Here is a 21,660-nt window from a genome sequence, read left to right on the forward strand (position 1 = left end):
AGTAGGAAGTAGATGTGAAAATGTGCCGAAGGCAGTTTGTTCAACAATCAGGGACGCTCAGGTTTGTGAACCAATCACCCAGCTGCTGGACATGTTACTTAATTCTGGGCTCACTATTATTCCATCTTTACTTTGTCAGCTTGCTCTGTCCAGATGTTTGAGACCAGTTTTACAGGCACCAGACACGAGAGAAAGAAACCTTTCCAGCATATGCACGTATTATCCAATTCCCTGCTCTTGCAAATATTTAGGACCTGAACGAGTGTGTTATGGTATTTTTCTTAATTGTGGATAATCTGCGGCCCTTGTGAATGTTTTAAACCTTGCTTATCTAAATTCATGCATTAAGAAGTAAACAGTAGTTTATGCATTTGGTCCTTGGTGGATTCTGGGATATTCACGTTGGATATTCTTAGTGATCCTCTTGTGCGGGGAATGCTTAATTAGAGAAAAATTTATGACTTCAAAACTTCCCGGGAAAAAACTCCAGGCCCAGCTGCTATCCTGGTGAATTCCACGAGACTTTAAGGAAGAAATAAATAATGTTCAAGGAAATAACAATACTCATTCAAACTTTTCCAGAAAGCAAATGAGGAAGGAGTAGTTCCCATCCCATTCTGTGATGCCAGAATTGTCCCAATACCAAAGTCACAATTGTTTAAAAAGAAAGCTAGGCCAATATGCCTTAGGATCATAGATTGAAAAATCCTTGACAAAATATTAGCAAATCAAATATATAAAATGGATAGAGGTGGGGCGGAAGATGGCGGCGTGAGTAGAGCAGCGGAAATCTCCTCCCAAAACAACATATATCTATGAAAATATAACAAAGACAACCCTTCCTAGAATAAAGACCAGAGGACACAGGACAATATCCAGACCACATCCACACCTGAGAGAACCCAGCGCCTCGCGAAGGGGGTGAGATACAAGCCCCGGCCCCGCGGGAGCCGAGCGCCCCTCCCCCCAGCTCCCAGCGGGAGAAGAGCAGGCAGAGCGGGAGGGAGACGGAGCCCAGGACTGCCGAACACCCAGCCCCAGCCATCCGGGCCAGAGTGCAGGGCCCTCGATACTGGGAAAACAGGGCAGCAAGAACGGTGAGCGGGCACTGGAGGCTGGGCGACAGAGGACATAAGAAAAGCGCGCGACCATTTTTTTTTTTTTTTTTTTTGCTTTTTTGCTGCTTTGTTTTGGCGAGCGCTGTTTGGAAGTCTTAAAGGGACAGGGACCCCAATATTAGGGAAACAGGGCAGAAACACCGGTGAGCAGAGGCCTGAGGCTGGCACCGGAGAATAAAGAAAAACGAACGACCACCTTTTTTTTTTTAAATAAAAATTTTTTTTTTTTTTAATTAAAAAAATTTTTTTTCTTGTTTTTTTTTGTGGTCGTTGTTTTGTTTTGGCGGGTGCTTTTTGGAAGTCTTAAAGGGGCAGAGTGGGCCACTTAATTCAGAGGTAGGGAATCCGGGACCTCTGGGCACCCTAACCCCTGGGCTGCAGGGAGCAGGGAGGCCCCTTACGGAGATAAATAGCCTCCCAGCCGCTCCTGCTCCAACGCGACTCCACCATTTTGGAGCAGCTGCCCGAGCCAGGCCACGCCCACAGCAACAGCGGAGATTAACTCCATAGCAGCCGGGCAGGAAGCAGGAACCCTGTCTGCGCGCAGCTGCGCAGCACAAGCCACTAGAGGCCGCTGTTCTCCCAGGAGAGGAGGGCCACAAACCAACAAGAAAGGAAGTCCTTCCAGCCGTCACTCGTCCCAGTTCTGCAGACTATTCCTATCACCATGAAAAGGCAAAGCTACAGGCAGACAAAGATCACAGAGACAACACCAGAGAAGGAGACAGACCTAACCAGTCTTCCTGACAAAGAATTCAAAATAAGAATCATAAACATGCTGACAGAGATGCAGAGAAATACGCAAGAAAAATGGGATGAAGTCCGGAAAGAGATCACAGATGCCAGAAAGGAGATCGCAGAAATGAAACAAACTCTGGAAGGGTTTATAAGCAGAATGGATAGAATGCAAGAGGCCATTGATGGAATTGAAATCGGAGAACAGGAACGCATGGAAGCTGACATAGAGAGAGACAAAAGGATCTCCAGGAATGAAACAATATTAAGAGAACTGTATGACCAATCTAAAAGGAGCAATATCCGTATTATAGGGGTCCCAGAAGAAGAAGAGAGAGGCAAAGAGATGGAAAGTATCTTAGAAGAAATAATTGCTGAAAACTTCCCCACACTGGGGGAGGAAGTAATCAAACAGACCACGGAAATACACAGAACCCCCAACAGAAAGGATCCAAGAAGGGCAACACCAAGACACATAATAATTAAAATGGCAAAGATCAAGGACAAGGAAAGAGTGTTAAAGGCAGCTAGAGAGAAAAAGGTCACCTATAAAGGAAAACCCATCAGGCTAACGTCAGATTTCTCAACAGAAACCCTACAGGCCAGAAGAGAATGGCATGATATATTTAATACAATGAAACAGAAGGGCCTTGAACCAAGGATACTGTATCCAGCACGACTATCATTCAAATATGACGGTGGGATTAAACAATTCCCAGACAAACAAAAGCTGAGGGAATTTGCTTTCCACAAACCACCTCTACAGAACATCTTACAGGGACTGCTCTAGATGGGAGCACTCCTAGAAGGAGCACAGCACAAAACACCCAACATATGAAGAATCGAGGAGGAGGAACAAGAAGGGAGAGAAGAAAAGAATCTCCAGACAGTGTATATAACAGCTCAATAAGCGAGCTAAGTTAGGCAGTAAGATACTAAAGAGGCTAACCTTGAACCTTTGGTAACCACGAATTTAAAGCCTGCAATGGCAATAAGTACATATCTTTCAGTAGTCACCCTAAATGTTAATGGGTTGAATGCACCAATCAAAAGACACAGAGTAACAGAATGGATAAAAAAGCAAGACCCATCTATATGCTCCTTACAAGAAACTCACCTCAAACCCAAAGACATGTACAGACTAACAGTCAAGGGATGGAAAAACATATTTCAAGCAAACAACAGTGAGAAGAAAGCAGGGGTTGCAGTACTAATATCAGACAAAATAGACTTCAAAACAAAGAAAGTAACAAGAGATAAAGAAGGACACTACATAATGATAAAGGGCTCAGTCAAACAAGAGGATATAACCATTCTAAATATATATGCACCCAACACAGGAGCACCAGCATATGTGAAACAAATACTAACAGAACTAAAGGGGGATATAGACTGCAATGCATTCATTCTAGGAGACTTCAATACACCACTCACCCCAAAGGATAGATCCACTGGGCAGAAAATAAGTAAGGACACGGAAGCACTGAACAACACAGTAGAGCAGATGGACCTAATAGACATCTATAGAACTCTACATCCAAAAGCAGCGGGATATACATTCTTCTCAAGTGCACATGGAACATTCTCCAGAATAGACCACATACTAGGCCACAAAAAGAGCCTCAGAAAATTCCAAAAGATTGAAATCCTACCAACCAACTTTTCAGACCACAAAGGCATAAAACTAGAAATAAACTGTACAAAGAAAGCAAAGAGGCTCACGAACACATGGAGGCTTAACAACATGCTCCTAAATAATCAATGGATCAATGACCAAATCAAAATGGAGATCCAGCAATATATGGAAACAAATGACAACAACAACACTAAGCCCCAACTTCTGTGGGACACAGCAAAAGCAGTCTTAAGAGGAAAGTATATAGCAATCCAAGCATATTTAAAAAAGGAAGAGCAATCCCAAATGAATGGTCTAATGTCACAATTATCGAAATTGGAAAAAGAAGAACAGATGAGGCCTAAGGTCAGCAGAAGGAGGGACATAATAAAGATCAGAGAAGAAATAAATAAAATTGAGAAGAATAAAACAATAGCAAAAATCAATGAAACCAAGAGCTGGTTCTTCGAGAAAATTAACAAAATAGATAAGCCTCTAGCCAGACTTATTAAGAAGAAAAGAGAGTCAACACAAATCAACAGTATCAGAAACGAGAAAGGAAAAATCACGACGGACCCCACGGAAATGCAAAGAATTATTGGAGAATACTATGAAAACCTATATGCTAACAAGCTGGGAAACCTAGGAGAAATGGACAACTTCCTAGAAAAATATAACCTTCCAAGATTGACCCAGGAAGAAACAGAAAATCTAAACAGACCAATTACCAGCAATGAAATTGAAGAGGTAATCAAAAAACTACCAAAGAACAAAACCCCCGGGCCAGATGGATTTACCTCGGAATTTTATCAGACATACAGGGAAGACATAATACCCATTCTCCTTAAAGTTTTCCAAGAAATAGAAGAGGAGGGGATACTCCCAAACTCATTCTATGAAGCTAACATCACCCTAATACCAAAACCAGGCAAAGACCCCACCAAAAAAGAAAACTACAGACCAATATCCCTGATGAACGTAGATGCAAAAATACTCAACAAAATATTAGCAAACCGAATTCAAAAATACATCAAGAGGATCATACACCATGACCAAGTGGGATTCATCCCAGGGATGCAAGGATGGTACAACATTCGAAAATCCATCAACATCATCCACCACATCAACAAAAAGAAGGACAAAAACCACATGATCATCTCCATAGATGCTGAAAAAGCATTTGACAAAGTTCAACATCCATTCATGTTAAAAACTCTCAGCAAAATGGGAATAGAGGGCAAGTACCTCAACATAATAAAGGCCATCTATGATAAACCCACAGCCAACATTATATTGAACAGCGAGAAGCTGAAAGCATTTCCTCTGAGATCGGGAACTAGACAGGGATGCCCACTCTCCCCACTGTTATTTAACATTGTACTGGAGGTCCTAGCCACGGCAATCAGACAAAATAAAGAAATACAAGGAATCCAGATTGGTAAAGAAGAAGTTAAACTGTCACTATTTGCAGATGACATGATACTGTACATAAAAAACCCTAAAGACTCCACCCCAAAACTACTAGAACTGATATCGGAATACAGCAAAGTTGCAGGATACAAAATCAACACACAGAAATCTGTGGCTTTCCTATATACTAACAATGAACCAACAGAGAGAGAAATCAGGAAAACAACTCCATTCACAATTGCATCAAAAAAAATAAAATACCTAGGAATAAACCTAACCAAAGAAGTGAAAGACTTATACTCTGAAAACTACAAGTCACTCTTAAGAGAAATTAAAGGGGACACTAACAGATGGAAACTCATCCCATGCTCGTGGCTAGGAAGAATTAATATCGTTAAAATGGCCATCCTGCCCAAAGCAATATACAGATTTGATGCAATCCCTATGAAACTACCAGCAACATTCTTCAATGAACTGGAACAAATAATTCAAAAATTCATATGGAAACACCAAAGACCCCGAATAGCCAAAGCAATCCTGAGAAAGAAGAATAAAGTAGGGGGGATCTCACTCCCCAACTTCAAGCTCTACTATAAAGCCATAGTAATCAAGACAATTTGGTACTGGCACAAGAGCAGAGCCACAGACCAATGGAACAGACTAGAGAATCCAGACATTAACCCAGACATATATGGTCAATTAATATTTGATAAAGGAGCCATGGACATACAATGGCGAAATGACAGTCTCTTCAACAGATGGTGCTGGCAAAACTGGACAGCTACATGTAGGAGAATGAAACTGGACCACTGTCTAACCCCATATACAAAAGTAAATTCAAAATGGATCAAAGACCTGAATGTAAGCCATGAAACCATTAAACTCTTGGAAGAAAACATAGGCGAAAACCTCTTAGACATAAACATGAGTGACCTCTTCTTGAACATATCTCCCCGGGCAAGGAAAACAACAGCAAAAATGAGTAAGTGGGACTATATTAAGCTGAAAAGCTTCTGTACAGCAAAAGACACCATCAATAGAACAAGAAGGATCCCTACAGTATGGGAGAATATATTTGAAAATGACACATCCGATAAAGGCTTGACGTCCAGAATATATAAGGAGCTCTCACGCCTCAACAAACAAAAAACAAATAACCCAATTAAAAAATGGGCAGAGGAACTGAACAGACAGTTCTCCAAAAAAGAAATACAGATGGCCAACAGACACATGAAAAGATGCTCCACATCGCTAATTATCAGAGAAATGCAAATTAAAACTACAATGAGGTATCACCTCACACCAGTAAGGATGGCTGCCATCCAAAAGACAAACAACAACAAATGTTGGCGAGGCTGTGGAGAAAGGGGAACCCTCCTACACTGCTGGTGGGAATGTAAGTTAGTTCAACCATTGTGGAAAGCAGTATGGAGGTACATCAAAATGCTCAAAACAGACTTACCATTTGACCCAGGAATTCCACTCCTAGGAATTTACCCTAAGAATGCAGCAATCAAGTTTGAGAAAGACAGATGCACCCCTATGTTTATTGCAGCACTATTTACAATAGCCAAGAATTGGAAGCAACCTAAATGTCCATCAATAGATGAATGGATAAAGAAGATGTGGTACATATACACAATGGAATACTACTCAGCTATAAGAAAAGGGAAAATCCAATCATTTGCAGCAACATGGATGGAGCTGGAGGGTATTATGCTCAGTGAAACAAGCCAAGCGGAGAAAGAGAAATACCAAATGATTTCACTTATCTGTGGAATATAAGAACAAAGGAAAAACTGAAGGAACAAAACAGCAGCAGAATCACAGAACTCAAGAATGGACTAACAGGTACCAAAGGGAAAGGGACTGGGGAGGATGGGTGGGTAGGGAGGGATAAGGGGGGGAGAAGTAGGGGGGTATTAAGATTAACATGCATGGGGGGGTAGGAGAAAAGGGAGGGCTGTACAACACAGAGAAGGCAAGTAGTGATTCTACAACATTTTGCTATGCTGATGGACAGTGACTGTAAAGGGGTTTATAGGGGAGACCTGGTATAGGGGAGAGCCTAGTAAACATAATATTCGTCATGTAAGTGTAGATTAGTGATAGCAAAAAAAAAAAAAAAAAAAAAAAGGGCAGTTCCTGTGTGGTAACCTCCAACGAGTTCTACACAAGGGTATAAAGGGCATATAAAAGTGTAGGCAAAGGGTCTGTTAGTGTTTATACAGAGGATCAAAGCCTAATTGGGCTACCCCGAAAATGAACTAAGATACGATATGAAAAAGAACTTCCAACATCTGCACCCTCTGGAAGACTCATGCCAGAAGATGATCATCAAAAAACCCCAACAAAGATCCACGCACTGCTACAGCTGTAGATGCACTCATCCCACCAGTTCCTGGACCTGCCATGGGAATGAGGAAGGAGATATCTAAGCTGGCCTGTGCATACAGTAAAACAACAAAATTGGACTGGATCTATACTGTTGGAACTCAACCAAGAATTTGGAGAAGTGCAAATTGTAGCGCTCCAAAGTCTTACAACTACAAACTATTTATTGTTAAAAGAACATATGGCATGTGAACAGTCCCCAGGAATGGGTTGTTTTAATTTGTCTGATTTCTCTCAGACTGTTCAAGTTCATTTGGACAATATCCACCATATCATAGATAAGTTTTCACAAATGCCTAAGGTGCCTAACTGGTTTTCTTGGTTTCACTGCAGATGGCTGGTAATCACAGATATGCTTTGGTTATGTAACTATACTCCTATTATGTTAATGTGTGTGTGCAATTCAAGTAGTAGCTTAAAACCTATACATGCTGAAGTTACTCTACAAGAAGATATATCAAAGAGATAATCAATCTTCCCATGTTTTCTTCCGCCTGCTACTTCTATAGCTTTTCTTCTTCCTTCCTAATTACAACCCTTAAATAGAATTCGTGCCTCATATCAAATTTACCGAGTATCATAATTCTTCCAAGTGGTAAAGATACCTCAAGACAAATGCTGGGCATAGAAGCCACAGGGCATAAATATGCAAAGAAGTAAAAAGCTAACTTTTTCAAACAATAAGGCTTCTCTCTCACTTACCAACTTCACATTTCCCTGTATGGCCCCGGAAGATGACTGGTTAGCCAGAGACGGGTAAGATTCCTCAAGGGAGGAACAACCTAAGACAGGCACAGTCGCAGGGGGGCCATCAGGTGAGAAATTGGGGATCAACAGAGGTGAGGCTTAGAACCTCACCCCCCCGTTCTGAGAGAAATCTTCTGCTTACGTGGATGTTTTATTGCCCTGGTCTAGCTTGGATTAACACATAGTCTACAGGCACACACCTGATCATCTACATGTGCTCTCTTACAACACTAAACTATGTTTTCTACCTTTATCTTGTATCTACCTACCACTTCAGCATTTTATTAAAAATAATAATAATAAAGAGAGAAATGTGGTATCCACATATAAATCAAGTATAAAAACCAAATGAGTATTCATATTTGAACTGACTGTTTATAGTTCATAATGCATGAGCAAAACCGAAAGTTTCTGTGATGACTGCCCTTGTACTGTTCACTATGTAACTTATTCATTATGTAAGAATTTGTTCTACATGTAAAAACTTGTTTGTTATGCCTCAGAAGATTGGAGACTGACAAAAATTAGGCTTGGGGTGGAATAATGATTGTGCATTGAGCATTGACTCCCCTATACAGAATTGTATTGTCGTTAACAACCATTTGATCAATAAATATGAGAGATGCCCTCACAAAAAAAAAAAAGAAAAAAAAAAAAAAAAAAAGGACAGACTTCCAATGGTAAAATAAATTAGTAACCGGGATGTAATGTATAGCATAAGGAATATAGTCAAGATATTGTAACAGCCTGGTAGGGTGATAGCTGGAACCTAGAATTATGTATATAAATGTTCTACCACTGTGTTGTACACTTGAAACTCATGTAATGTAATACTGTGTGTCAACTACCCTTCAATAAAAAATAATTATTAAAAAAAAAAAAAAAAAAAAAAAAAATGGATAATACATCATATCCAAGTGGGGTTTATCTCAGGAATGTGAAGTTGGTTGCACATAGATCAGTATTTTCTGATCTTATGTGCAACATTAGAAAATCAGTATTTTCAGCATAATTCACCAAATTTACACTGGCAAAAGAAAAACAGTATGGTCATTCTCAATAGATGCAGAAAAACATTTGACAAAATTCAGTCATAATACATTTTCTCAGCAAATTAGAAAATTGAAGGGAGCTTCCTTAGCCTGGTAAAGGGCATCTATAACAAACCTAAGCTAACATACACCTCAGTGTAAAAGATTGAATATACTTTTCTCCTAAGACTGAGCACATACTAGGGTATCTGCCCTGACCATCCTGTTCACCATTTTAATAGAGGTGCCAGGAGGTTCAGTGAGACAAGAAATAGATAAAAGGTTTACACATTGGAAAGTAAATAGAGAAACTGTCGTTATTCATAAGCAATATGATCATGTACAGAAAAAGCCCAAAAGGAACTACAAAAATAACCCACTAGAACTTAAAAAACAAGATCTCAGGATACAAGGTCAATATGCAAAAATCAACTGTATTTCTGCATACTAGCAGTGAGCAACTGGACAATGGACTATAAAAACCATACCATTTGTAATATCATCCAAGATGTGGAGTTTAGGGATACATGTAACACAAAATGTGCAAGACCTGTTCACTAAACATCACAAACATTAGTGAGAATAACTAAAGAGGAATTAACTAAATAGGCCATATTCTGAATCAGGAGACTCAATATTGTTAAGATGTCCATTCTCCTAGTTGATCTATAGATCTAGTGTAATGTTTTCTTGGAGGATGGGTAGGAACTGATGGGCTGATTATAGAATTTCTACAGAATACCTACAGTAGGCAAAACAGTTTTGAAAAAGAACAATGAAATTGGAAAACGTGCACAACCTGATTTCAAGACTTGCTATAAAGCTTGTGGTGTGGTATAATGAGAATTCATTCAGGAAGTGTGGTGTTGGTATAATGAGAATGTATAGATAAATGGAGCAGAACAAAGATTCCAGAAGTGGACCTACACTTAAACCATCAAATGATTTTTTTTTTCAATGGTGTCGAGATAATCCAGTAGAAGAAATGAGTTTTTTCAACAAATGACCTGGAGAAATTGGATATCTATGTAGAAAAGCATCTCTGACCCCCACCTCCCAGTTACACAGAAAAATTAACTCAAAATGGATCACTGACAGATGCAAAGATGAAAACTGTTGAACTTCCAAAAGAAAACATAGGAAAAAACTTTTATGACCTTGGAGACATATAAAGATTTCTTAGGATACAGAAATCTCTAACCACCAAAAATTTATAAATTACACTTCCTTAAAATTAATGTCTTCTTTTTTGAAAGAAACCAGTAGGAAAACAAAAGAAGATAAGCCACAGTTGGAAGAAAATGATTATGTGGCATAAATCTGATAAAAGTTATGTATCTCAAATATATATATAAAGAACTCTTAACACAATAATAATATGATATACAGCCCAGTAAAAAAATTGGCAAAAAGTTTGAACAGAGACTTCATAAAAGAAGATTTATGAATAGCCTATAGGCACATGAAAAGATGTTCAGTATCATTAATCACTCAGGAAATGTAAATTTAAACCACAAGGAAATATCATTAGTATCCACAGAGTGGCTAAAATAAAAAAGACAAAGTGGGGACCAGCTGAAACTCACCTACCTGGCTGGCGACAGTCTACCAGTGTTACCACTTGACAGTTTCTCATGAGGCAGAAATGCTATTTCTGGGCGTTTACCCAGGACCTGAAAATGTGTCCATGCAGAGACTTGTGCAAGAATGTCCGGCGCAGCAGCTCTTTCCAAGTAGCCCAAGCTGGAAACAACCTAGGTGTCCTTTAGCAGGTGAGTGGGTAAACAAGATGTGGGGTGCCCACACACGGGGTGCTCTGTCACACAGAGGAAGGACCTGCTGCCGTGCCAACAGAATATATAAATCTCAGAAATGATGTTGAGATAAAAAGATGGTCACAAGAAAGGACCTAGTGTACGATTCCATTTCTGGGAAGCTCTGGAATAAAGTCAGCACTATAATGATGCTGCTCAGTGGGGACCTGAAGTAGGGGGACGTGGGAGGATTGCAGAAGGCGCAAGGGACCTTTTGGGGGTGAGGGTCATGTGACTTATGTAAACATGTGTCCAGACTCCTCAAATTGTACACTTAAAATGAGTGTATTAATCATATGAACATTATTCTTAAATACAGATGATTTTTTAAATAATGAATCATACCTGATCCAGCGCAGAAGCTAAGCCTTCTCATTTCTGACGTGGTACCTCCGTCCTTCCCCCACCGCCCCCGGTGAGGTGACGTTGGAATCCAGTGATGCGACGTGGGACGGGGGCAGGGCGATCATGGCTCTGGGTGACCAGGACGGCCTGGGGGAAGGCGGACTAGGCGCCGAGCCTGAGGTCGGGGCGCCGGGCTTCCCGGTTGGGTTTTCTAGTCTTGTTGAAGCAGGATTAAGTCCCCGCAGGTGAAAGGTCCAGTTGGTCTTGGAGCTGGAAAAGAATCAGAGAAGTCGTCAGAGACACAGAAAAATGGAAAGAGGTTTTATAGAACCACGCAGGAGAGGTTCTCCCAGGAAGAGCAGGGTCGGGAGGGCGAGGCCCTGACCAGTCTTGGGAGATGGACGTCACAGCCCCAGCTTTGAAGTCAGCTGGAGTTGGAATGAGTGCCCAGGCCCTGCTTACCAGCTGCACGACTCTGGACAAAGTATTTAACTTTGCTCAAACCCAGTACTTTAAGTTGGGAACAAACAGTGGTTTTTACCTGAGAGTCGTGCTGAGCAGCAATGAGGAGATGCATTTAAAGACCCAACACAGGCCGTTGCTACATTCGTGTCTGAATCTACTGTCATTAACAAGATGACACTTCACTTTTCTCAACTAATATTAAGTATTTGCTGTGTGCCAGGTGCAGTGCGGTCGGATCTGTATCCATCACCTCACCTAATAGGTGACTTCCTGAGGCAACGTTGTGTGCTGGGTCTGCTGCTTCTGAAAGAGCATTGTTGGGGGAAGGAGGGGCTGCACAGGGCTCAGGGAGTGGGAGGGAGCAAGGAAAATGGGCAGAACATTCTTCCAGGAAACTTGGGGTTAGAGGCAAGAGACAAGGGACAAGCCCGGTCAAGGCGGGGTTTCCAGGACGGACCTGGGCATGAGCTTCTGTGGGGATTGTTTGTCTCAGGCAGTGGGCAGAGCTTCCAAGTCCCTTCAGCAGCGTGCATTTACTGAGTGATTGCAGGGTCCTGGCTCCAGGGTGGCAGACGGGGTGGCTCGGAGTCCTCAGCCTTCTGACGGTGCCGTCTGCAGCTGTCTTGCCTTCTCGTTACCCCAGTGACACCCCCTGAGGAGATGGGTGCGAAGGTCCAGCCCCACTCCATCCTGCCACCTGTTGCCCAGAACACTGACAACCACAGGCTGAAAGGGGAGGACATGCACGGGAGCTAAGGCCAGCCTGTCCCGTATAGACTGTTCAGTGGAACCCAAGCATCCAACAGACTGCAGAAAATGGTCCTGGATAAGCAGTTTCCATTTCCCACCACGATTACCAAGGAGATGAACACGGCACCCTGGGCCGCTGCAGCAGCCACATGCACTTGCATCTGGCCGTGGGGTTTCCCGTGGGAACAGAGAACTCCTGCGTGGAGGTGGGCAGAGGGGGGCAGTGGAGGTGCCACCTCCACAGACGTACAAAGAGCAGAAAACCCACAAATAAGGTGTAACTGAGGTGATATGGCGTGACGTCACAATGTATGGAACAGGTGGAACTGTCAGAAGAGGAGGTATAATTTATAAGAGGTGGAGCTTTCATCCCCAGGAAAAGGCAAACAGTCTATCAAAAATCCAGATTCCTCCAGAATAGCTAGGGTTGCATTACTGATACATCAGAAGAAAGATCTCCTCCCCTCATCCCACAGGGCGGTGCTAAGTAGTAACAAAAATACTGTGTTTCATGAATGTCTGCAATGAAATGTCTTCATAGGCGCCTGCGTTTAGTTTCAATTTTCTTTATTGGTATTTCCATTTTTATTTTAGAGGAAGTTTTTCATTGAAAACATGGAAGTGAGCTTAAAATTATTCAGAAAAATAAAGGTTGCTTGGCATGTTAATTTGCTGAGTTTTAACAATTACCTACCTCGTCTACAGTTGTGTTTGTATAATTCTTTTCCAGTTTTATTGAGAAATAATTGACGTACATCACTGTGTAAGCTGAGGGTGCACAGCCTGATGGTTTGATTCACACATATTGTGACATGATTACTACAGTGGGGTTAGTTAACATCTGTCATCTCATAGAGATACAATAAAGAGAAAAGAAAGATTTCTCCTTGAGTTGGGAACTGTTTGTATAATTTAGTGATTTTCTTAAATTCCCATTCATCTAATGGTTGGGTGAAACCTGAGACACCAAGTTCCATTTGGGAATTTTTTTTAACATGTCAAATATACTCTCAGGCTCTAAATGAGTTTTTCAAGAATATAAACTATTACGAAATATTTTTGAATTGTGTATGACAGAGCCTTATGAATCTTTTTTTTTGTTTGTTTAATCCACTGTGCTGAATCTTTTTTTCTTTTAACTTAATCCAGAAATAGACAAAAAGAAATACTACAAGTACAGCAAAGAGAAGACATTAAAGTGGCTGGAAAAAAAGGTAAAGTACCTCCCCAGACCTCGTGGCAGAAAAAGTTCAGGGCTTCTGAAAGATCTGCAGAGAAGGTGGTAAGCCTGGATCCGGAGACCATCGTGCATATCCAACTGGAAGGGACAAGCCATAAGATCCTGAGTCTGAGAAGAAACCTTCCACTGCCCATCTTCCTGATGTTAGGGTGCCTCCGGAGTTAGGGTGACGTTTCCCCGCTTCCCCGCCGTCCTCATCACGCAGTGAGAAGCTCTCGCTGTTTACTGGTGTAGATTTGAGTCTCCCCAGTGGGGTGGTGCCAGGCCCATGCGTGTTTGCTGCTGTCAGAGTCTCTGACACATCCCACCCTGTGGCTGTTCACATCCCGCCCTGTGGGGGACGGAAGCAGCCGGGGCTCAGGTGCAGAGGGCATGTGGCCCACTCTAGGCATCTGGGTGCTGAAGGGGCCTCTTCCAGGCAAGCCCCGTACCCTAATGATCTAAGCATTAGACTGGCCAGAACGTCTGGGGTGGTGTTTTTCAAATCAGTGTAGTATGTCGCCCCCAGTATTTCTCTTGGAATGGAAATGAATGGAATGGGATAGGGTAGGAGGGGAGAAGCAAGGATGCACTGGAACACAGCACCGAGTCAGCGCAGGCATCAGGCGCGGCTCCCTGAACCAGGTGTTCGTGTGTATGTTTGAGTATTGGGTCCCCGCGTGTTTCTTACTGTGGGTGTGGTAAAAAAAACACTTTGGAAGCTGCTGTCAGAATACTGTGTACTTTCACACTGATTAAGATTCCCAGTAAACCAGATCTGTTGATTGAAAGTGTGCAAGTTCAGTGGACGTCAGCATAGCGCTGATTCCTGACATTCTCTTCTGTCCTGTATGTGAAAAACACATTTGTCATGGCCTGTTTCTGGGCACATTGGGAGCCTGGGAGCATGAAAATGGGTCTTACACAGTTAACCTGTCTCCTGCTGCACGAAGCAGTGGAGAGACTATAGAAAGTGTCCCGAGTGGCAGTGTTTTCGCCTGCAGGAGTTTTCTGTGTGGGTGGAATGAGGGGAGGTGCTGGGCAGACTCTTGGCATTTGTTTTTGCTCCTAGCACATGATAATAACATGAATAGCAAAGGGAAATTTGTGTTTATTGTATTTCCTTTCTTAAATTCTCAGGAAGTGGGGAATGTATATTATTTATTTTCTTAAAAAATTATTACACATAAACTTTGCACTGGGTTCTGTTCTAAGGGCTTCACATATATTAACTCATTCAATCTTCTCAGTAACACTACGAGGTAAGCAGTATCTTTATCCCCATATCAGAGATAGCAGCACAGAGAAGTCAAGCAACTAGCCCATGGTCACAAAGCAGACCCTGCAGCCCGGCTGCAGCCAGTGGTCTCGCGTGGCCCGGGCCACAGGCAGTCCACGTGTGGGGGTCATCCTGAGATGCTGCTGTTACTGCTCCACCTTTCTCCAAATATGCAGCCATTGCTCATCTTCCATATCCCCTGAGGATGTTTCTCAGTCCTCAAATACTTCTTCTTGGACCTTAAGTGGACTGAGGCGCACCTGGAAAGTCACAGATTCTAAAGTTAGTTGAAAATACCCTGCCGTTCCCCTCTGTGACTTCGTAGGTCCGTCAGACAATGGCGGCATTAAAAGCCAGTAACGTGAGCGTCGGGGCCCGGGTGCGATCAGCTGCATTTCTTTTGCGTGACCAGGATTCCGGTGACAAGGAAGGTAAGTGAATCTTTGCATCAGAACTTATTTTTGTCTGGAGTAAGTTCCTCACGTATAATTGCCTGTTTTATAGTCTTACTGTCCCAGGAGCATCACACCCTCGCCAGAGTGTTCTCACAGGTCTGTGGCAGGTGCACATTTTATTTCAGAGCCACATCATTTCCACCGTAGGTCACATCTGTCACTGACTCATACTTGCCCCATCCACCTAGCAAGTACTTGCTCTGCACCCACAGGGATCAGCACCCTCGCCCCTTGGGCTGCCCTTGCTGGGGGTGCACCAGGCTCCAGACTGAGTTATGAGTGTACACACGTTACCTGCCTGCGCCTCCCCGTGCGTCCTGTTTACAGCGACCATCTTGGGGCTGTGTCGGTCACGGGCTGGTGGCCGGAGCCGCGCCTGATGCTAGGCCCTCAGCCTGAGCCTCCCAGGGTGGCTGCCCTGGGTGCAGGACCCCGTTGAGCTGCACGGCTTGCCTCTTACCTGCCAGATGTGCGTGTCCTCCCATAGGTCTTAAGGTTGTGATTTCAGGTGATGATTCACTTGGCAGTTTCTCTCATTTAGGTCATTAAAGTCCATTCTGCTGGCTCCCGCCAATCTGGTAGGGGTGGACAGCCCTTGCCATATGGAGTTACTAGCACCAGTACCTCTGATTGGCTTTAACAAAAGAAGAGAAAGAATTGGATCAAATGGATGGATGCGTAGGTGGGTGGGTGGATGGATGAATAAGACCATAGATTGTTTTTTTTAGTAGGAAAAGTGTTATTTACATAGATCTTCTCATTTTAAAAATACAAAACTGGGATCTCAGAGAAGTAGATGACTTGTCCTTGGTCTCCTGCTCTGAGGCCAGTGTGTGCACCGATCTGTAAATAGGGCCTGGGCTTGGCCGCAGTGCCATGTAGGGCCCACCCATAAAGGAATCGTATCCCTCCCACCTCCTTTCTTAGTTCTCTAGCTGCTACGCTACCAGGGGGAGCAAATAATGATATGCTGGCTTCCTGGAGTGGTTTTCTGGGTCTCTGCCTGACTCCTCGTGTCCTTACTCACCCAGAACCACAGAACCACGAGCGTGTTCTAATATGGGCCTTGTGATGCCTTCAGCTCCACAGTGGCAGGGAGAGACCTCTCAGTGGAGGCTTTCTGAGCTCACGCGGCCCAGGTCACTTTCTGATACTGAGGCAGGTTGTCACCTTGAAGGCAGAAGAGAAAGGACGGAGGACACAGATGGGTGGGCACCCCAGTCACAAGCCTAGGGTGCTGCCTTTCGTAGCTCATATCCGATGGGATTATCCTGTCTATTAAGTGTGACTATCCCCTAGTATTCCACATAAAATACTGAATCAAACAGGCTTTCAAATGGATTTTGTCGTATGTAACTGTATTTAATTGGCACCAGAGCTTTAGTACAGCACTGAGGATCCAGATGCTTTAGAATGAATGATTCTACAGCCCACTGAGTTTAGTTTTCTTTATTTTTAAGGCATTTTATTAGTTTGGAAGTATACATAATGTTCAGGACTGTTATAAAGCACATATTTAATAGGTATATATAATTTCTCAAGTGAGCATACCCATTATTATTCAATAATTAGATTTACTATATATCGAAACAGGTTAGTCTTTTCAAAAGATATGAATAGTTCATATTGTTGCAGTTTGTGTTTGAACTTAATTTATATTCAAGGGCCTCAACTAAGAAAACAGCCCTGAATTTGTGTTTTAACTGTCATTTAGTGGGCACCCTCTGTGCTGCGCTTACATTATCCCATCATGACTTTGATGTCATCTGTCTCATATCTCATCCGTCATATCACCCCAGTCCCGTCATATCACCCCACTCCCGGACAGACGGATACCAGCATCCCCAATTTACAAATGAAACTCAGCAAGAGCTCACGTGAGTTTCCAAGGCCAGAGAGAGGCGGAATCTGAACTCTGGTCGATCTGACTGTAAAACTGCCATAGTTGTTACTAACTTTCTCCTTCTCACTTTCCATTCTGTTTCAGAGGATTATATTCGTTATGCTCATGGTCTGATATCTGATTACATCCCTAAAGAATTAAGTGATGACTTATCTAAATACTTACAGTAAGTCTTCATCCTCTGTCACAATTAAGAAATGCCTTTGTGCTTCCTGACTTCTTTATGGCTTACCACATCACGGCTTCTGATAAGAGATTATTCTTGAGTTATGTCAGAGACTTTAGGTTTTGGAGGTGATTTTTTGGTTGATTGGAATGAATTGATTTGGTGGATCCTGATTGCAGGACCTCAGAGGTGTTAGGATTGGAATTATGGGTTGGTATGATTTTAGAGGGTAACTGTATTAAAATTTTATCCCCAGTTAGACTCGACTAATTAGCTCTTTGTGATCATTTTAACAAATAAAGGTGGAAAGGAAAGAGTAGATGACTGTAGAATATTTTTGAAGGTTACATTTAGGGTTTTGTGCCATTTTCACTGTCCTTGGGTGTTCCCTGAGTACCTTTGTTATGCTTGGAACTCAAGGAGGGTGAGACATCATCTGTGCCTTTGAGGGTGGCAGAAGGGTTCAGGAATGACTTGATTTGTGTGCCATCCTTCATAAAGGTCTTTAATGCAATATAAAGACTGTGCCTTAGGCTGAAAAAAAGTGTTTTTTTCCTAGATTTTAGCAACTGTGGCTAAGATTTTACATGTTTTGATTTAATAGCTTCTCCTGATCCTTACAATAGCTGTCTTCCCTGATACATGAAGGTAAAATGACTTTTTTAATAGAGTTGCTGTTTTTAACAAATTGTCCTACTTTAAAAAACATTTTAATAAGAGGAAACTGGTTTCTCTAGTAGTTAAAATGTGTTGAAAGCCTGCTCAAGTTGATAACCATGTCCTTCTGTTTAATACGTCCCTGGATTTCTTAGTACCTTCTTATTATTTTGTTAGAGACTGTATGTCTTTGTACTCCAGTATTTTTTTTTTTAGATTCTTTTCTTTCCACTGAAATTTTTAATTAAAATTTAAAGTTTAAGTGTTAAGTTTTGGCTAAAGATTTAGGGAGAAAGATATATTAGTTAAACTTTTCTTTAATGGAAGAAAACAAAGTTTGTAGGACTCTTTGTCAACAGAATAGTTTTCGCTTTTGAATGTGCTAAGATTCCTCAGTCACAAAGAAAAAGCATAACTGCAAAACCCAAATTTATAGAGGCCAAAGAAAAGCAATTCCATTTCAACAAACGAGTTCTGACTTTGATTTTTAGCTCAACAATTCCAGTACAAGGAATTAGGTAATGAAACAAAGATTTATTCATTTAGAGAAATTTCCTTCTTCACCCTGAGGTGGTTACACAGTGAAACATGTGGAGGCGGAGCTGTCAGGTGGCAGTGGGACTCTAAGTCTTACGTGGGCCTGGTCTTTCTGTTTGCTTGACCCTGATGCTTATTTCTCACCCCTTAGGCTTCCAGAACCTTCCCCTTCATTGCCAATCCCTCCGTCAAAGGTAAGGAGCTGTGTGACTCAGGTATCTTTGGGGGACTTGGAAAAACTTTACACTTTTTCCATGTAAGTTTAGTGTGTTCTAGTACATTGTGAGGCATTCTAGGTCCTCCATGCACGGAGTGAGGTCACATGGAAGAGAGATTGTAATGGGCTCTCTGTCGATATTTATTTCTGTAGATTTTACCTGAATGATAAACCAAGGAAGAGTTGGCTTTAGCCAGATACCTGTGTAGAAACATTACAGATATGTAATTAAAATTAAATCTCCCTGAGTTACAAATCCTGTAATTAATGTAATTGATCACCAGGAATACTGTATGTGCAATTAAAACTCATTTTGCCAAATCTAACAGTCTCTGGTACAGAGGTGTACAGAGCATGTTTTTGCACAGAATCCTCCGAGCACAGATGACCACCCTTTTTTCTGTACGTGAGCCGATAGGCACGACCTGTGTGCCACCTGTCGGAGGGAAACCTCTCCCCTTCCACGTGCTCCCAAAGCCCCGCCCTCGGTGCACGGTGCTGGGAATGGCAGCGCGTGTGTCTCCCAGACGCGGAGGGCAGGGAAGCCGGTCATGAGCCACACCTGGCCCTGCCGCCCAGAGACGGGCAGGTAGCTTGTCAGTGAGGCCACCGCCCTGCCCGCAGAACAGGGGACACCCTGGGGTGCGAAGCCACTTGCCCTTTGCCCTGCTGCCAAGGTGGCCGAAGGGCGCAGGAGTCCCGGACCAGGTCTTGTTTTGGAGGTGACGGCTCCAAAAACATTCATTACTGTGACTGGTAGAAAAAGACGGAACATCAGAAGTGTGTTGGCGCAGTTGTGGGTCCTTCTCAGCAGATCGTGGGGGGACTGGTGCCAGGCAGAGGTCGGCTGCGTGGACCCGAGGTCATCCCGGGTCAGACCCGCGTCCCTTCCAGCCGGTAGTTACGGGAGTGCTGGAGACAGAGACTTAACTGTTTTGTTACAAGTGGATAGACACATTTATTTATTTCCCTCCAAAACTAGGCCTATTTCTTTCTCCCAAATATCTGCCTTCCTTAGATCATCCATGAATGGATCTAAATCTGTTAATGAGGAGTTTAGCCTTTGATACCATCTGGGGTAATGCATTTCATAAGCTGCTTCTTCACTTACACAATTTTCTGTTTTCCTAATTTCCAAAATGTAAGTCGATTGTGATTTCATCATTTATGATTTAGATCAGTGGTCAGCAACTTACTCTGTGAAGGCCAGAGAGTAAATATTTTAGCCTGCGTGGAGCAGGTGGCCTCTGCTGAGCTCCTGAACTCTCCTGTCGTAGCACAGAGACAGCCACAGGCCCCTGATAAACGAGCCAGCACCCACGGCGTTCCAGGAAAGCGCCATTCATAAAAACAGGCGCCCGCTGGACGCGGCCCAGCCCGTCCTCCAGCCCTGATGTGGTGGCCCTCGGCACCTCCCCTGACTGTTCCGCCGCCTCCTGGGGCGCCCGCAGCGCTAGGCCTTCCTGTGGCTCTGGTGCACCTGCTGCAGACTGCGCCCGGTGACTTACCGTGGTTCAAATAAGCGTAGGACAGTGTCTTCTGCCAGCTCCCTTGTCTGTTGCCCAGGAGTTGATTGATTTTTACAGTAACATAGTTGACTGTCTTCAGGAAATACATTCCAGTGGTCCTCGTGTTGTGATGGATGGCACGGAGCCTGTGGCCCTCAGTGTGACCTGAGTTGTTTTCTTACTATCATATGTTCGCCTCTGTCTAAACTGAGCTCCCAGCCCTCATGCCTTCCATCTTTGGCACTTATCCGTCAGGTAGCGAAGCTGAATGCAGTCAGTGGGTCTGTAGATACTCCTGAGTTCCGTCTTACGAATGCTCTGTGGGAATGAGGCGGCGCTGGCGCTGGTCCCCAGGGTGCCCTGCTCCCGGCTCCTCCCCTCCCAGAGCTGCAGTGTGGGCTCGCCCTCCCATGGTCTGCCTCAGCCATTTGCTTTCTCCTGAAACATTCCCCAGGCCCAAGCAAGCATAACAGTTGTGGTTTTTTCAACACACAACAGGGCTGGGAAAAACACACAGCTAGTTACGTGCAGGGGCTGCACAATCATTTTCTTCTTTATAAGCGTGTGTAACTGGTGTCTTGTTTGATAGGGAGCCATTCAAACACCTGAACAGGTCAATCACTTTATTAAATGTTTTGCTTATAAGGAAGAAACTTTCATCTTAAGCTCTTGCCGTGAGCATTTTTTATTTGACTTACCAGTAAAAAGCGAGTATACCCACGTGTTGATGATGACTTCTGTATTAGAACATTTTGCCACAGAGAAGCAAACATCCTTATAATTTTAAACTTTCTGAGGTCTGAAACTACCATAGCCTTCACCATTCCTACCTGTGAGTCAACTCTCCTGGTTGAAAATACTTCCTAGTAAAAATGTGCATCACCAGACACCCTTTACTGTCTTAATTTAAGTGAAAACATGCTTTCGTAAGAGAATCGCTGGCATGCATGCTTTCCCTGGCTCACTGGGACCTCATGCGTGGTGAGCTCATCCTGTGCTTTGGAAGGCGCTTTTGCTAGAGGTCGCCATTTGGCCTCAAAATACATCTCGGAATATCACATGATGGGGTATATTCCCAGGATGCCCCTGCTTTTCACGGTAAAGATTCCCAGACACGTGGCTCTGTCCCCTGTGTACATGTGCTGTGGCGCCTTCTAGCACCAACTCTGCAGTTGTGGGGTGTGAAGAGGGAAGCGGGGACCAGGTCTGCATTTCCCGGGGTTTCCTGGGGTAGGTCCGCTTTGGGTCTTGTCGATCTGATGTCTCTGTGGGGAGCTTGAGGGCCTGTAAAGATC

General features: G+C 43.2%; 1 protein-coding gene and 1 long non-coding RNA gene across 2 annotated transcripts in view; one reads left to right on the top strand and one right to left on the bottom strand.

The window, feature by feature from the left end:
• RNASEH2B (ribonuclease H2 subunit B) overlaps positions 1-21,660 on the top strand; it is a 40,952-nt gene that overhangs the window by 16,458 nt on the left and 2,834 nt on the right. Inside the window, exons 6-9 of the mRNA XM_036904839.2 lie at positions 13,574-13,638; positions 15,248-15,353; positions 17,365-17,446; positions 18,792-18,834. Of these exons, the coding sequence (XP_036760734.2) occupies positions 13,574-13,638; positions 15,248-15,353; positions 17,365-17,446; positions 18,792-18,834 (296 nt within the window). The remainder of the gene's footprint in view (positions 1-13,573; positions 13,639-15,247; positions 15,354-17,364; positions 17,447-18,791; positions 18,835-21,660) is intronic.
• LOC118922281 (uncharacterized) overlaps positions 10,721-21,660 on the bottom strand; it is a 35,215-nt gene continuing 24,275 nt past the window's right edge. Inside the window, exon 4 of the long non-coding RNA XR_005028682.2 lies at positions 10,721-11,479. This is a non-coding gene — a long non-coding RNA (uncharacterized LOC118922281). The remainder of the gene's footprint in view (positions 11,480-21,660) is intronic.

Source organism: Manis pentadactyla, chromosome 2 (genome assembly GCF_030020395.1).
Source record: "Manis pentadactyla isolate mManPen7 chromosome 2, mManPen7.hap1, whole genome shotgun sequence".
In the NCBI taxonomy this organism is placed as follows: domain Eukaryota; kingdom Metazoa; phylum Chordata; class Mammalia; order Pholidota; family Manidae; genus Manis; species Manis pentadactyla.